Here is an 18,503-nt window from a genome sequence, read left to right on the forward strand (position 1 = left end):
TCCTTCAAAGAATTGAAATGCACAGTGAATTAACTGTATCTTGTTGGTTGGTTGGTTGATAGCTTTATTTCGATATGCATATATCATAAAAGCATTACAGAAATATAAAAATAGCACATCTTAGAAAAACTGTACAAGTTAAAATTAAGTCAGTTAAAAAGATTTCTGATTTGTACAACAATAAATTATTTAAAAAGGTATTAAATTGATATAGACAGTCTTTTTAAGCGAATCAACCATGCCTTTTTTAAAAATTTGGACACACCACAGACTATTGGAGGTGATGTGTCAGTTATTAAAATTCGTAGAGCCACAAGATAGTGGCGAGTTCCCAGTTGCCTACAAAGAGGTTTAAGCCAATATCTTCTTGGGCGGATGTAGCCAGGGCACTCAAAATAGAAATGGGCTACAGTTTCTGGCCTGGTTGTGCATAGAGAACAATATGGTGATACCGGCGCCAGTAAATTCCATCTTGAGAGCAAGTCTCCTAAAGGTAAGGTGCCTACTCTGAATTTAATATAAAGAGACCGGTCAGCAGGAACTGTAATTAGGTCCAAATAGGGCTCAAAGGCAACAACGTCTTTTATTTTCAAGTAGGCTGCGGTGGAATTGCAGTGACGTGGATTGCTGATAAGCTGGGCAGAGACCCATTCCCAATATAGTTTTTTCAGGGTCGCCTTTGGCGGGGCAGATTGTGTAGTCCAGCAAGACCCCAGACCTAGGTCTCCCAGGAGATTTTTAATGTCCCTGAGCCACTTAATCTTATTCCAGCCACACAATCCCATCACCTCTGACAATCCATCAGCATATGTTTTCAATTCGGGAACTCTCCACAAGCGAGCCCATAGGAGAAGTGGCCTGAGGCGAGCCTGGTCCTTAACTGATTTACAACCCGCATCCAGAAGCACCGGGACTGTGTGAGTGCTCATCGGAATCGCCAGGAGGTCCTTCAGAAATGTGTTTTCTGCCTTGGAAAGTACCTCCAGATTACCAAGGCCCCATAGCTCAGCCCCATAGAGGGATGCCGTAACAGCTCTTGCTTTGTAGATGTCGATTACAGGAGCTACACATTGCTTTGAAGAATTGCGGTACTCACTCAACAATGCTCCCCCCACCCTTTTGTGACTAAGGGTCATTTTGTTAATGTGGGGTGACCAGCTCATGACATCACTCATACGGATCCCTAAATAATCAAATTCTGAGACTCTCTCAAGGGGAACAGAGTTTAGTACTGGAGTGCGACCAAGCTTGCGTGGAGGGTGCATAATCAAATATTTAGTTTTTTCCACGTTTATTACCAACCCTCTTTTTGAGCAAAAGTCCTGAAAGCGGTTTAAAAGCTTCTGGAGGCCCTGTGGAGTTTTTGAGATGAGAAGGGTGTCGTCCGCAAACAACAGGGTTGGAATCCTCACGCCCCCCCAGGGAGGGGGCGTCTGCTGGTTCTTCAAGCAGGTGCTCTACCACCCCATTCACATACAGGGAAAATAGTGTGGGAGCTAATACGCAACCCTGTCGGACACCCCTATTAACCGGGATCCTGTCAGTCTTTTCCCCGTTCTGGCCCCATCGCACCTGGGCATAATTGTCATTGTGTAGTTTGATGAGGAGCAGTAAGATGTAATGGGGCAGCCCAAGACCCTGAAAAACCCTCCAGAGTTCCTCCCTGGGAACTAGGTCAAAGGCAGTCTTCAGGTCTATAAAGGCCAAGTAAAGACTGCCCTTGCCCAGTTCCACCACCTTCCAGTGAAGAATCAATAATCTTAACACTTGCTCAATAGTTCCTGTACCGGAACGAAAACCCGCCTGCAGGTCGGACAATATGTGGTTTTCATCCACCCAGTGAAGAATCCGCCCCAAAATTGCCTTTCCCGCCACCTTCCGAGTAGAGTCAATCAGGCTTATTGGCCTATAATTCCCCAGTTGGTCCCGACAGCCTTTTTTAAAAATCGGGACTACCTCTGCCCCTTTCCAGGACTCCAGGAGAGGGCCTCCGTCTAGAATAGCATTCAGAATAGCAGAGATCAGTGTGCCCCATTCATCCGGATAGGCTCGGAGAAGGTCCCCTGGCAACCCATCAGGACCAGCTGCCTTCAGTGGTATCAGGGATTTGATCAAATTCGTAACCTCCCGTACAGTAAAGGGGTCAGTGGCTCTATCCAGAACAAATGGGGGAAGGGAAAATTGGTCATCGAGTGACCCTTCTATAGTTGAATAAAGGGCCTTAAAGTGGTTAAACCACAACTGTGCTGGGATAGTGCAAGTCCTCAAAGTATCATCAGGGCGGTTCCTACTACCTACCAAGTCCCAAAAGCCTTTAGCATCTCTCCCCCTACTTGCAGCCAGGAGATCTTGCCAAAAATTATCCTCCCATTCCTTTTTGGCAAGTTTCAGACATTGTGAGTACAGCCTTCTAGCCTCCCTAGTCCTTGTTTGGCACTTAGATTTTACTGCTTCCACAAGCAGTGTTTTGGTTGCCCTGCACTTGTGGTTATACCAACCCTGTCTTTTACGTGGACGTATCTTCCCACCATTGTGGCTGAATGGGACAATAAACAGATTGCTTATTGCCTGGGTTAGACTACAAAACCGATCGTGCAGCTCCACCGTCCCACCCTCAAGTGAATCCAAATTGTCTGAAGCTGTGGATAAGAGCCGAGATATGATGGACATCTTCTCATCCGAGAGCGTGAGCTTAGCCCACTTCAGCCGTCTACCACAGTTCGAGACAACTGATTCACCGGGAGCAATAACGCATGTAGGTGGACCCCCTATGTTATCAAACCGCCCAGGAGACAAGGTAAGGGAGAGCAAGTTGTGATCGCTCTCCACGGAGGGTACGATTTCCATATCCTCCACCGAGCTCCATAGGTGGACGTCAAGCAAAATGTAGTCAATTCTTGACGTATGATTGGGTCTATTGTACGTATGGGCTCCCTTTTTATCAGATCTAGTCCTTCCATTGAGGGCCCTCAGGTCAAACTCCATGGTGAGCGAGTTGACCTGAAGTGCCACCTCGGTCCATCTCTTAATTGGGCTAAGCTCTAGAGCCGGTATCCCCCTCCTATAATCATCATCCTCCTGATCTTGGGTGATTTCTGAGCCAAGGGGCTCAAAGGTGCAATTGAAGTCGCCCGCGACCAGGGTACATAGCTTGTATGGGGACAATCTAAGCAGGCCCTCTAGGAGAGCTATAGTGGGCGATTGTCTGCCTCCTTTCATGCCCCGCGCGTAGATATTAAAAATGTTAAGAATGACTCGACCCCTGGAATTTTTCAAAGTAATATTAAGGAGATCCGGACAGTTTATTGGATGCTCCTCTACCCTACAATTGAGGGAGGAAGATACCCAAATTAGGAGGCCTCCCGAGGGGCGCCCCCTGCCCATTTCCGAGTAAACAGCAGGTGTAAAATGGGATGAATAACCCGCCTTGTGCAGGGGCTCCCTACTCCAGGTCTCCTGGAACACGCAAATGGAGTATTCCTCCACAAGAGCATTCCAGTCAGGCAAGGCCAACTTCCTAGCCAGTCCAGCCACGTTCCAGCTGAAAACCCTAATAAGTGGGTCCGTCACAGCTGAAACGCTACTGGACATGGCAGTGCCGACCAACCCTACCTCTACCAAAGTGGGTTGAATGATAACAACTTCAATAGAGACCTTCCCCATGCCTAGTTCCCGGTTAGCCATTAAGGCTACCTGCTTCCCTGTTGCGGTGGGTGAACCTGTCAGTTTTAGGGGTGAGTGGGAGACTCCATCAGTTTTTAAATCCCCCCGAACCTCCCCAAGAGAATCAGCAAGTCAGTACCTCCTGGGGCCCCAACTCGGCCTCGGCCAAGCGGCATGCCGCTGGAACAGAGGTATTGCAGGATGCCATTGGCTCTCAACGATGTTGTGAAAACTGGCCCCGGGGATTTGATCAGGACATATCATGGCTGGCCGTGGGTAAAAGTATGTTAAATCGACCACATCAATACCTGATCCGACCGAAGCCTGCTCGGTTTTACATATTGCGTGAGGAACTCTCATGTCTTGAAAGTTGACTACCACGCAATCACCCTCAAACTGTTTCTTTCCCTGTCCAATCCAACCCACCCTGCGCACTCCAAGAATCACCCCATCCACTCCCGTAGGAAGTGGTCTGTTGGCTTTCAGCCAGTGGATGATTTTGTTCTTCAAGGTTTGGTGGTTTTCTGGCTGAGCGTCCTTCAGGACAGGAACATTAGTGAGGACGGCAACATATGGGTGGCACTCTGGGGGGAGATTAACTGGGGGACATTTTCGAACCGTCTTCTGCGGTATATTCCCTGGAGGAGGGACTACATGATGGCTCAATGCTGCTTTTGCCTTGGGGGCCGGGGCAGCTACCCTGGCGTCATCTGTTAGGTGAGCCAATTGTTTTGAGTTAGTGAGCGCCCCTCCCGTTTCCAACTTCTTTTGGTCTAGTTTAGGCTTTACATTCCTTACTGTCGGGGGGGTACTAACGTGGACCTGGACAGGATGGGTTGTGGGTCCTGGTTTTACAGCAACAGGGGTCTCGGAAGCATTTACCGAGTCTTTCCCTACCGCTAGGGCATTTGCAGATATTGATGGTAATGTTGCCTGGGTTGGGCCCCCAAGATCCCCCTTCCCAGTGTTCCCGCCCGCCATGTCCTCCCTAGATTTAGCCTGAAGTTTGATGAGAGTTTTCAGGGAAAAGAAGTTGTCCCGGGTGGTCTGTTCAAACCTATCAAGTCTATCCCCCAAACTCTTGACTTGGTCGATAAGCGGGACCAGTAGAGACTTAACCAGATTCTCAAGGAGCTTAGGGGTAGGCGCTTCATGGGAAGATGTTGGAGGTGGGTAAATAACGGAATTTGCCTGTGTGGTTTCGACCACAGTTACCAGAGGAACGTTTCCTCCGGCTAAATCAGTGGTCGTTTTGGCAAGTCCACGACTATTTGATAGGGCTGGACCTCTTGGGACATACTTCCTCGGGCGCTTGTGGCGTGATACAATGCTACCCTTCTGTGTGCAAGTAGCCCTTTTTCTCTTTGGACAAACCAGGGGGGCTGGAGCCAAGCAAGAAAATGTGGGAACCTGTGAGGGGGCCTGAGGGAGCAGTTGACATGCCTGACCGGCGGAAGTATTCGGGGGTGTAATAGGTGTAATAGATCGGGGTCCTGTAATCACTGGGCTAAGGGTTGTACTACAATGCTTTCCAACCTATCAATGCTTGCCCCTATTGCTGAGATCCGTGGCTGCTCAGGCAGTATCCCAGGTAGAATGGATGCAGGCTGGGTGAGTGGTGGAGACAGGGCATGTGCCACCGCTCCTAACGAGGAGCGTCTGGCAGGGAAAATCTTGTGAGAGGCGGCGTTCCGTCATCACAATCCTTTTCAATGACAGCAGCTACTCTTGTGATGAATTTGTCCATCGTGCCAATCATAGAACACCCTGCCGCACCCTCCCCCCCACCTCTCAGAGCTTTCCCGGAACAAGTAGGCATGAGGGCCTCTAGACTCCCAAGGAGATTACTAACTCTCAAACGATGGTGATCGATGACAGGGGGATGGCCCAGCCCAGCCTCAGACAGCCCGCCCTTTGCCCGGGCTTCGCTCGGCGTCCCGCTCGCGTCCCGCTACGCGAGTGCCGATCCTTAATAAAGGGGCGTTGCGGGCGGGGGGCGTGGTGACCAGGGGGCGGGGCGGCACTTGCAGGCGTTGCGCTGAGCCTTCTGGTCAGTGTAGTTATGGATGCTGCCACTGCACCGCTTACTCCGCCTCCTTGCAACGCCTGGAAATCAGCAGCTCTTCCACGACAAGGAGAACACAGGGAAACCAGGCTGCCCCTCGCTGACTGCGCCAAGCGGCACCCGCGAAGCGGGTGCGGCGAGTGGTAAAGCAGTCAGGCAGTCAGCAGTAACCCTTGGAGAGAGGAAGGGCAAAGCTTGGTCGAGAGTCCTGTTCCCAATCCATGTCCGCACCCTCAGGTATGCTGTCAAGAGAGGCTCCACGACTTCTATAAACTGCCTCAGAGATTATGGCCAATTCACTAGCCACCGGGACTCATGAGCAGTCCACAGCCTGTAATCCAAAAAACAGCCCTCTGTACACAAGATCCCGTTTAACTAACAGGTCTCCTCATTTTCCTTGAAGCAATATACTCTACAGTATATTATATGCGGGAATTCATCGCCTCCTTTAATCCTTAAATTCGCCAATTTATGGCTATAAACTGGCTATAAACTGCACAACCTGCAGCCTTCGAACCACCTCTCCCTCTGTTCCTCCCCTCTCACCTGCCGCGGTCCCCCACCCCGCCGGGAGAGCTCGGACAGGCACAGGCGTTGAAATAAAAAACCGCTCGCACCTCGGAGCGTAAGAAAAACCGCGGCTGCGGTCGCGTAGGAGTGCCTCAGAAAAACCTCGGGGAGTTTCAAAATCACCGATAGCCCAGCAGATACGCAAGGTCACTGCATCGCTTCAAGGCAGGTACGCGAGTAAACCTGCACGCCAACAACAATCCGCCATCTGTATCTTGCATCCCATCACACACTGCTTATGATCACACATATGACATCCCTCATTACCTGACATCACTCCTGACATCTTAATGATAACCTTTGCCAAACCCTGCAACAAATAAGCATCAGGACTTGAACTCAGTGACTAGGTTCTGGCAATATCCTGCACCCAACACTCGGCAAACAACAAACCTTAACTGCACACACTTTTCGCCATACACAGGACAAGTGTAACACAGGGCTTAGTATGGGACCAGGCTCTGCACCCACCTAAACGCAAGAAGTCAACCCACATCATGAACAGACTTTGGACATACACAGTGGAGGTTGTCTGCGGGCCTGAGGTCACATCCAACATATGGTAAGAGTTGGTCAGTGGACTTGCCCCATGTCCAGGCCCTGACCCAAACTCTCCACATGTAGGAAGGCTTCACACCAACCCCTCCATGAGCACCTAACACCCTAATAAGTTCAACAGCCAGCTCTTCGCAAGTGACCGCCTCCCCCTGCTCCCATTCTCTGGGTGAATATGAGTAAAAAGACAATGACATCCATCAAAAGTGCTTAAGTTCTGAAATATCCAATTTGTTTTGCATCATTCAGGAGCTTAAAGGAAAGCTTATAAGAATCTAACCACGGATTTTGATTACTGTAGTTGTCCTCCTTCACAAAGCCTATAGCACACTGTCAGCATAATTGGTTGATTTCATTAGTAATTTCGACAATGTTGTTATTTAAATATAAATTAATGATGTCATTTAACATGTCAAGAGTGATGTCATATGTGAGGGCATAAGCAGTGCAAGATAGGGCACAAGTTATAGTTAGTTCACTGAACAATAACTGGCGTGTAATTTGTTTTTAGATTTTTTAAAGTTAACAAGTCTCACTCATTCACGAATGGATAACATGACTTAAACTGTGATAGATATATATATATATCCAGTCTCAAAGGTTGCCCCAAAGAGAGAAGCCAGCCGGCAGATGAAATAACTCCTTTTGAGTTAGGTGACACGCTTGCAAACAAGCAACAGTACGGGAGTCCGCTTCCCAAATTAATTCCACAGAAGAAGGGGGATTCCATTCCCCGAAACGCGTCTGGTTAAGCTACGTGAAGTAATTTGGGAAGCGGACTCCCGAACTGTTGCCTGTCTGCAAGTGTGTCACCTAAATCAAAAGGAGTTCTTTCATCTGCCGGCTGGCTTCTCTCTTTGGGGCAACCTTTGAGAGTGGATTTGAAGCGGCTGAGCCCAGCCGCGAGAGAAGCTCACCACGGGTGTGTGGGCCTGGGATTGCGCCATGACGGTGCTATCGAGGATACAGGAGGCAGTTTTCCTAGGCGACTGCTAGAAAGTGGAACAGGCACAAGTGCGAGACTTTGATTCCACCCATTGGGGCAGGCATTATGTTTTTAATCTCCATTTCAGACGGACTCACAGGAGTTTTTTTACAGTATGAACTATGAGATCCAGAAAGCCTGGTGAGCGGTCACGCCCACATGGGCTGGGACTCTTTGAAATAAATGGTGCATGAAGTTACCGTCTGTTTGTTACAAGCTGCCACAGAAGAAGGGGATTCCATTCCCCGAAACGCGTCTGGTTAAGCTATGTGAAGTAACTTGGGAAGCGGACTCCCGTACTGTTGCCTGTTTGGAAGCGTGTCACCTAACTCAAAAGGAGTTATTTCATCTGCCGGCTGGCTTCTCTCTTTGGGGCAACCTTTGAGACTAGAGATAGAGATAGAGATAGAGATATATATATACACACACACACACACATATATATATATACATACACACACACACACATATGCACACACATTATATATATGTATTCACTGAAAATATATGTATTCACTGAAAAAAACAAAAAGGTTACAGGGACAGTATAGTTAGGAAATCAAATTTTCTAAAAACAGATAGTCACAGAAAAAAAACAAAGGTTAAAGGGACGATCTAGTTAGGCGCAGGTTTCACACGTACAAAACTACAGAATTTCAGCAGTTATAGTTACCCGATCCAACTATAACTTAAGCCCCCGCATTCCACAGCTTATGACCTCACATATTACATCACTTTTGACATGGTCATGGGCCTCACTGGTTAAATCTCAAATGACATCACTGGTTACATCAGTCAGTGAGTGTTTTGTAAACGTTTCTGAGACTTAAAGATATATACTAAACTCCTGCACAAGTTAAATTACTATTCTTTCTATACTACTACTGAATGATACTATTTCTAACATATGTGATCTGAGCGGCTGGGAACCTGTCTGTATCAGAGTGTGAGGGGGTGTCTGAGTGGCTATACTGGTGTGTGAGTAGCTGTATGGATCTGTCAGTGGGTATGTGAGTGGCTGTATAGGTCTGTCACTGGGTATGTGAGTTGCTGTATGGGGTCTGTGAATGGGTTTGCAGGTGGTTTTCTGGGTGTGTGAATGGCTCTGAGTGGTTGTATGGGTGTACAGTAGGTGCGAGTGGGTATATGGGTGAGTGGGTATATGGGTGAGTGGGTATATGGGTGTATGAGTAAGTGAGTGGGTGAGTTGCAGTCGGTGTCTGTGCGAGTGGCAGTATGAGTGAGCTTAGTGGGAGTGAGAGGTTGTATGGATGTTTGACTATGTAAGTTGTGTGTGAGAGGCTTTGCAGGCGAATTAGAGGGTGAGTGGGTAGCTGTATGGGTGAGTGGCTGTATGAGTAGGTGTATGGGTAAGTGTGCTGCTGTATGTGGCTGTATGGGTGACTGAGTGGTTGTGTGGCTGTATGAGAGGTTGTATGGGGGTGCAAGTAGGTGTGTGAGTGGTTTTGGGGATGATGAGTAGCCCACTTTGTCTAGGTCTGCATGGAAAGTTTTGGAGTAACCTGTTAAGCAGGGGGCCTAGAAAAATGGATGGGCCAACAAATGTGCTTTTCCCATGCATTTCATTATAGTTAGGACCTACTTTCCATACAAAACGCGTTTTTGACTTGCTTATAACTTTGGTGCAGTCTGGCAAATCTTCACTTTTTTAGGTCGAGCAGACCTGCATTCAATGCGAAGCATTGATTGCTGTCTGCTTCGACAACTATTGTCAGCCGTTTCTGGGAATGTAGACACGAGTCAGACGCGCGCTTTTGCAGTCTTAGTTTTGACCGCGGGAGCGCGCTTCTGAGACGCGCTTGCGCAGACGAACTCACAGCCCCTGCTTTCGCTTCGCTCGCACTCGCATGCATTAACGGCGCACACACACAGACACAGCCAGCCCCCACCCCTCTGCACGCGCACACACACACACACACACAGGCGCGCGCACACATACACACGCTGCCGCCCCCCACCCCCCTGCACACACACACACACAGACACGCACGCATACACACGCCGCCGCCCTCTACCCTCCCCCCCATACACACACACACACACACACCGCCCCCCTTACAACTAAGCCCCACTCACCGCATCGCCGCCACTTCTGACTTCTGCAGCCACCGCGGGGCATCAACTCCGTGGGCGCGGGCTTCGCGGAAAACGGAAGTCCCGCCCCACGACAGGCGTGATGCTCCCGAACTTCCGTTTTCAGGATGCGCACGCTCGCGGCTTGTTTTCTTTTCTTGTCAGATTGGCGAGAGCTGGAAATCCTTCCAGTGGCTCGGAGGGTGAGTCGCTTGTGTGTGGCTCTAGTGAGCGATTGTTGTTGGTATCTCTTGAATAATCGTTTGAACTTAATCGGGGCCCGAGGAGGCCGTACCCGACAACAGTAGAATCTTAGACCTCCAAAAGAATGCACATTCCTAATAAGAACACACAAAACAGCGCAGCCGCTTAGCTTCAGCACGGTCGAATATACAATGTCGAGTTTTTCAGTCTCTCTTCGATCCCTTTTGTCCATGTTGGTAGCACTTTTTGTAGCGCTTAACTCTAGAGCGCTCAGAGCGCTGAAAATCATATCGTTTGGACTGGCTGTTTTTTTTTTATACACCCACACCCCAACCCTGTCGGTATCTGATGACGAAACATTTATTTAGTAGCGCCTAAATTGGCACCAATTTGATGCATCATCAGGGAACGAGTCCTAATTTGTGTGCGCCCTTGGACAACGCTCTTACGTGTCCAACCTCCATCAGAGGCTCACAACTCTGCCACAGCCCCAATGTATTTGTTATCAAACAGCCAGAGAGCGAGCTGCACAGTACTGATGATTGGTCCGTTCTTCGTCCATTATGCCTTGTACTGAGTGCTAGGATTGGCCCCTGTCTTCTCATGTTCACCTAGCGAGACTTAACTTTAGAATCTGTGACTCGAGCAGGGCTTGCATATTAGTTTACTTTAGGGAATGTTTAAAATGCCGTGGTGATGAGTTTGGCCCAATTGCTTGTTCTTTGAGATGTCACAGAGAGGATGCCTGCAGCCACCAAAACCAGCAGGTTTGCCTTGAGATCTAAGCTTACATTAACACAAATAGCACAGGTACAGAATGGAAAGCTACAGGGCTGTCTGCTGTAATGCAGTGTTGGTGCAGGAAAGACACTCCTCCCAATGCACATATCCATGGGTGGGCACAGGTTGAGTAGTGTGTAGATCAGTGTATATACATATTTAGAATTTGTCCGTTGAAATACCGAGTGTAGTTAGATGGCAGAGTGAGTGTAGTGAGAATGTCAGCAGTTGGATATTTCAGAGTGAGTCTATGATGGTGTATGTGATGATGGGGGAGTGTGTGGGTGCCTCGATTTTACTTATTTCGCAAAAATGCACTTATGTGTTCACTCCCTCGTTTATTGACTTGGGCTTCCTTAACAGCCCAAGATGCGTGCGACCCAAGACCAACCTCTGCTAAGAATCAATCGATTAAATCTTGCCCACAGCCTTTTACCCCTAAAAAATCATGGAGTTGGAGCAGATAGGCTACTGCACCCACAATCCCCCAAGCATCCTAAAACGCGAGTTCTGTTCTTTGCTGACCTAAGAGCGCGATAGCCTCACACGAGCAGCTAGTCAGATCGGCGCTGCGGGCGTGAACCCGGAGTGGCTGCACACCGGCACCGATGAAGATATGGGCCTAACTGCAGCCACGAGCGAACCTGCCATCGTGGACAGAGTCAAGGCGCAGGTAACCTCCTTAGGGCCCGATCGTGCTCCAGGGAAACACTTGCACAGGGTCCTCAGCCTGAAGGCCTGAGAAGCCGTGGGAAACCATGTTGTGAGGTGACAAAGCCGGGGGATGCCACAACTTCAACTGCTTGTGACAAGACTTACTTCTTGACGTAGATGAGTGTCGATGTCCACGGGAACGGCTCAGTGAAGGGACCAGAGAGCGGGAAAGAAACAGATCGGATGGTTGCGACAACCATGCTGACAGGGTTTCAGGCTGTCGCTGCCGCTGCGCCTTTGGCTTCAGTTGTTAATCGGCATCGCACTTCTCATTCGTGGTGCTTGGCCAAGCACCATATACAGTCAGAATGAGGGTAGAAAACGAGGTTTAAAACCAGAAAGCATAGAAAACAAGCATTGGCATAGCCAATAAGTTTCGTCTTTGGGACCTTTCAAGTGTTTTGTCACATCTGCTGCTTAATCTGTCACACACAATTTCAGCAGAGGCAGCAGGAGTGCTTGGTTATTTCAAGGAACCTACTGCTTGAAGCTGGAGATCTTGATAGACAGCAGGCAGCCATAACACCACCATATATGGTGCGAACTGCTTCTCCTCTGGCAACTGCTGGTGCTGAGTCTGCTCTGGGAGTCACTGGGGTCAAAGCAGGCAGAGTTGGAATAGAGTCGGAACTGCTGGATTCCCGATCCAGCATCTAGCTATTCATGAGTCAAAACCAGGTCCACACCAACCAATGTGAATTGTTGGGACTGCGCCATAGTTTGGTGTGTCTGCTTCACGACATATACACCGGCGCAGACATACATTCTGCCTGTGCGTCTGATCAGTACAACAGCGTGCAGGGCAGGGGCAATGGGAGACTTTCCTTTCCTGCTTGCAGGCCTCAATTCACGGGCAGGGAGAAATTATCCATTTAATGATGTCATTCTATTCTCCTAAATTTATGCCGCACATGGTTACCCAGAAGGGCCTCTCAGCGATCAAGATGTAACCTTGCGGAAACTCAAGCTTGTGACCTTTAGATCACAGCACTGTCCAGGGTGAGCGTTTAGCTCACTAAACCATCTTTTCTACTCAATCAGTTAACCTCACATTTAGAAAGTGCTTTATGCCACTTTAATGTTTCCTTAAATCTTTGAAGGAGCACAGGAGATTTGAAAATGCAGAACCAGGAGACAGGCAGGGACAAGATATGGAGAACGAGGATGGAGATGCCACAGCACATTAACTCAATGGCCAATATTTTTGTGGGAGTTATTGAATTGGTACTGAGAGGTAAGGTAGGGAGAGGTGAAGCAGCATAGGAGATGGTGGGATGCAGGAGGGAATAATGTAAGAAGGGAATAGAATCCAGGCTCTGATGGGACATTAGATCAAGCCAGAGAGTGCGCTCGCGAGGCAGGAGAATGTTCATTTGTCTCCAAACTGCCACCTCCCTCTCAAAATTCTACTGTCAGTTCTCTCGTGCAGCCTCACCTTCAGCTGAAAAGGGACTTGTGCAGTTCAACACATTTCCCTATGATCTCAGGTTTCAGGGAGGGAAGAGAAGTCAGGGTGAGTAAAGGATTTGTCAACAGGGTGCAATAGGCTTAGTCCTAGCAAGTGTCTAACCATGAGTGGTCTCAACTATGTTTTACAAATTCACAATTTCACCCTAGACGATGTGACCACCACATCACTCAGGGACACCACCACATCACTCGGGAGCACCACCACATCACTCGGGAGCACCACCACATCACTCGGGAGCACCACCACATCACTCGGGGCACCACCACATCACTCGGGGGCACCACCACATCACTCGGGGACACCACCACATCACTCGGGGACACCACCACATCACTCTAATACACCACCACATCACTCTAATACACCACCACATCACTCTAATACACCACCACATCACTCAGCACCACAACAGCACTGTCCTTGCTTGCTACCAAAAAGCATTGCCATAGCCAATAGGACTCGCATTAGGAAAGTGTAAGCTATTGGCTTTGTGAATAACAATGCTATTAATTTATATATTTTCAAAGACAACACATATTTAAAAAAATTGTCATTTACAATACCAATAGCTCACACATTCCTAATGCGAGACCTATTACATTGCAAATGCTTGTTTTTTAAGTGGTTCACTTTGACTTGTTCTGCATCTAAAGTTTTGAGGTGATATGTCAAGCGGGGGCAGAGAAAAAGCGGGTGGTGAAAGAAATGCATTAGAATGTCTCTAATGGATTTCGATTTGTGGTATGTCACCATGGGATGGATAGGCACCTTGCCTCCCATCACTGGGTCGGATCTCACTAAGTGCCAATGTTTGGTGAGCATGTGCTTGATGTTATTCGATTCACTGTTAAAAGTGGTAATAAGCCTTACTTTGTTGGGGGTCATCCTTCTCACTCCTCTTCTTGATGTGGAGACAGGCTCCGGTCAATTTGCCTGCTTTCTCACTAGCAGTTTTGAGAACCTTACTGGAATAACCCCTGGTCCTGAACCTGTGGGTCATTCTACTTTCTTCTTCTTCGTAGGCCTGCCTAATACTGCAATTGAGTTTCGCCCGCAGGAATTCTCCAAATGGGATACTCCATTTGATTATCCTTGGGTGGTGGTTGCGCACATGAAACACAATTATTCGCTGTGCTTTTGCAGAGGAGACTTGTATGTAAGGGCTTATCAATGATCTTAATACATACATCCAGAAAATCCAGCTTCCTGTAAAGTATCTTATGTGCGAAAGACAAATTAAGGTTGTGGTTGGAGATGTGTGTTGGAAATTCATGTAACAAATCCTAAATGATAAAAAGATGGTCCATGTAACGAGTCCAGATAATGATTTGTTTGGCCCATCTCTCGTTTCTCTCAGTCCGCACATTCTGCTACTCCCACAACCCACGAAAATACCAGCATAGCTTGGAGCAAATCAGCTGACATCATTTAACACAAAAAAATATGCTCTCTAAACAAAATATCAACATCTTAGTAACATAATGAAATGATCATACATATATATTGCTGGTCACAAAAGAAATGTATGCATGCCTGGATGCCCAGACTTTGATCATTGCATGTATAAAGTGACACTACATCCATGGTTATCAGTGTGCAATCTGTCTACCAGGGTATCTGCCCCACTTTGATGATAAAATCAGTGCTATCCCCACATTTTGAAGGAATATGGAGTATATACTGTAAAAGGGTAAAAATCCAAATAAATGGAGTTATCCTCAAGGAGACTATTGTTTGCAAATATGACAGGTCTTTCTGGTAGTGTATTCCTGTCTTTATGGACTTTCGGTAACAATTGAAAGCAAGGTGTTACAAGTTTGCTTACATGTGAAAATTGATATTCATCCGTACTCAAAAGACCTTGCTCCTTCCAATTCCCTAGAAGAGTGTAATACCTGGAGATAGTTTGTTTAAAGATATCAAAAGTGGATGTCTCATAACTTCTATCTGCCTTCTGTAGGCTATGTCACAAAAGACTACATTTACGCCTTTATCTGCGGGTTTAATGATGATGGTGGTGGTGTCTGTAGCTAGAGTGTATAAGGCCATTCCCTGGACTCCTATGAGCTTGAAGGCATAATTATTTTTGGAATGTTGCCAGATTATCATGAGACCACGGGTAACCACCTCGTGAAACATATCTATACTGTCATGTGGTGTGGTGGGATTACATCTGGATTATTAGTTTTAAATGATTAGGAGCGCTGTCAACAGGGCCACAGAGCCTTACTGTCTCTTCCCCGCCAGGCCACTGTAATGTGGGGCCAGCATCAGGGCAGGCAGGCTCAGAGAGAGTATCTTGCATCAACGTAGATAGGCCAGTATTGTTCAGGCCAGTATTGTTCAGGCCGCTGCAGACTTTAGCTTTACCCCCATGGGGCTGGCGTGCACACACACAGAAGCAGAGTCTCACTCTACTGCTCTGCTGTTAAATTGATGTGCCTGGTTGGGGGCAGGTTATGTGGCCATTGGGCCATCATAACCTTAGCACCTCTGGAGCAGCAGCAGCTCTGTGCTTTTCTTCTCCCCTTCCCAGCCATCGCCCTGAGGCTATAGCTGGCTGGAGAGGGGAGGAGTAGGGGGGGGGGGGGGGGGGGGGGAGTAAAAGAAGCAGCCTCACTGAGGGACAGTTGTTGGCACCTCATTCTCCAGAGTCTTTCAGGCCTTACTAGACTGGGTGTATGTTTCCATAGGCCTCCCTGTGAGGTACCTTTCCCAAAGAGGCAAATTGAGAGGGTGTAATGTTAGGGTCAGAGCTGCCGGATTTGGAACTATGGAAATAGGTTCACGTCCCAGCCTCGGCTCAACATCCTGTGATTCTGGGCAAATGACTTAATTGCCCAAGGCCTAAAATAAAAATTAATTTGATCTTCTGTAATGTGACTGGTGCTCATAAAGGGGAGAGACACTCTATATAATACTACAATAATAAATAAACTTCCGTTTGCTTCTGTTTTAAGAGTTGGCAAAGGCTGGAACATAATAAGAGGATTCTTTATACAAAAATAAAAACGTCTGTATTCCTTTTTAACATGGCCTTTCTGCCTCGGTTTAGTTTTAACTATCGATCACGGATCATTAAAGCAGCCTTTTGACCACATTTTAAACTGCAGTCACCTGATGTTTACTGTTTGAAGTACATATCGTTCAGAGAAGAAATTACTAGCTTTAGGCGATTTTCTTCATTCTCGCACCGGCCAGGACATTAAAATACCGTTAATGCCGGTTAAAAAACGGCCAGACGGCAAACAGACATATCCGGAGTTGTGGCCTTTTGGGACACTATTTCACGTCGCCCAACCAGTCAAAACGTAGTGCTTTTAATTTTCACCAATATTTCTGGCTCTATGAGATTTAAAATGCATCCTTTATCAAACATATCTCTAAAAATTAGCCCAACGAGACTAGCCGATGCTGGTCCATAAACAAGCGTGATCTGGGAATATGTTCCACTTTTTTGGGTGTGCCCGCCGGGCCGAATGGCTCCCTGTTAGACAGAGGGCATTGTTTAAAGGATTGTGTATTTCCCACAAGGCACTTTACGGTAACCCGCCCAGCTATATTTAAACTAGACTATCTGGCTATACCCCTGGTAGGGTGCTGCGGTCCTCTGAAGCCACTCTCCTGGTCAATCCACGTTTCCGCCTGTCTACCTTGGGCGGGCGGGCTTTCTCCACTTTGCTTCCTGCAGCATGGAATAAACTACCACCTAATCTACTGCCATTCCGACTAATGTTAAAAACCATACTCTTCCGATAAGCATGGGGAGTGTTGTAAGTTGGCTACCTGTTTTTTGTAGAGTTGTTTTTTTCTTGTACAAGCGCTTAGGGACCCTGGGGTGATAATGCGCTATACAAATTGAAATAAATAAATAAATAAATAAATAAATCCAACCCTGGTTTAAGGTCACAGTTTACCAATGGGAATTATAAACATGGTGAGACCTATTGCCCAAAATTCAATGCTTTTATCTGATTGTGCAAGCGTAGTAGTAATCGCTTACAAATGCTATAATGCATCCTTTTTATTATCGGATAGGTCCTTGCAGTGGAACCGGTTTACTGATAGCATTTTAAGTGAGTCGTTTACTTCCATTCTGTTTAAAAGCTAGCCAGTCACCCCAGACACTCAAATTATATGAAAAGGGAGTTTATAACTAGAGTACAAAAATAAATGGCACATGCCTCAGTGATCATCTGATGAACACACTGCCCGCTTGTCAGCCGACTACAGGCAACCTCCGGAATAATGACTGTACGTTATCAATTAGTAAGACCCCTTGTGTAGCCTGGACACTAACTACATTGTATGGCATGTTGAAAAGCGTCCTCACTACGATCGTATATTCATCTGCAGATAACGTCTGTAAAGCTCTTGATCCTCTTACAGAACCTTAATCTGTGCCCATAAAGTTCGACACCTTCTGTGATGCTGTCCCTTTTACCATTATAAATCCTCCAGAGCTGCCTGCCGTTTTATAGACCTGATGGCCCCCTCTTCCCACAGACTGCAATTCAAGAGACCTGGTGTTATCTTCTCACGTTGCTATTGTTGGCTCCTTATCGCATGGATTAGTTGTTTCCCTTTAAAGAGCTGATGGGAGAGCTCCTGTCCTAGTTGCTTTTAAAAGACTGCTCTTCAAATACAAGCGCTGCCCATGCAGATTTCTTGTTCATACTGTTGCGTCGGCAGCACGCATTTAGAAAATTACCAACCTGCATCTCGTAATCCTGCAGCTTTCCTAAAGCACACCCTTCTTATTCATAGAGGTTAAACTGCGCAAGTTCATGGTCCTGTCCTCCCTGATTTCATCCCCTAAAACGGTAGGCATTTTACACACACATCTCTTGAGTGGTGTATTTGAGTAAAAGGTAGACAAAATGCTCTCACCTGCTTTGGCTCCTCTGCACAGACCAGACAGGAACCTCAGCCCACTCATGTGGCTGGCCACTGCAGAACTGCAGCTGCGGCCGCGGTGCGGCATGCAGTAACTCTGCACATGCGCCATCCCCGCCTCCCAGCTCACCAAGACAACGAGCTGCCTGCCCAGCGCCACAGACTTTAAGCTTTAACGTGACATTGGACAATGAAACGGAACGACTATGCTCGTGGCGGCCATGTTTGAAAAGGTTCAGACCTGTAAATGTCCTACATACGGACACACAAAAACTATTAAAGATCATAAAAACATACAAAGCATACTAAAACTGGTAGTTCTATGTATTATTGTACTGTTCTCCCTTACAAATGCTTACTTTAATATATTCGTACCATTCGAGAGTTCGAAATACGTGTATTCTCCATCCTCTGTTTCTATTCGACATAGCTCTTTGCGAGAGGAAGCTGTGCATGACTGTTAAGGTTAAACATTATTTTGACTCTATCCAAAGGCGCAATGACAC

General features: G+C 47.3%; 1 protein-coding gene across 3 annotated transcripts in view; it reads right to left on the reverse strand.

Annotated features, from left to right (window-relative positions):
* Positions 1 to 18,503, reverse strand: part of GUK1 (guanylate kinase 1) — a 177,865-nt gene that overhangs the window by 158,887 nt on the left and 475 nt on the right. Inside the window, exon 1 of one of the 3 annotated variants that reach the window (XM_078665323.1) lies at positions 17,992 to 18,130. The exons of the other annotated variants lie outside the window; for them this stretch is intronic. Within the exon in view, the coding sequence (XP_078521449.1) occupies positions 17,992 to 18,109 (118 nt within the window). The 5' untranslated portion in view covers positions 18,110 to 18,130. Of the gene's footprint in view, positions 1 to 17,991; positions 18,131 to 18,503 lie in introns of those variants that run through there. 3 annotated transcript variants of the gene reach the window in all.

Source organism: Lissotriton helveticus, chromosome 10 (genome assembly GCF_964261635.1).
Source record: "Lissotriton helveticus chromosome 10, aLisHel1.1, whole genome shotgun sequence".
Lineage (NCBI taxonomy): Eukaryota > Metazoa > Chordata > Amphibia > Caudata > Salamandridae > Lissotriton > Lissotriton helveticus.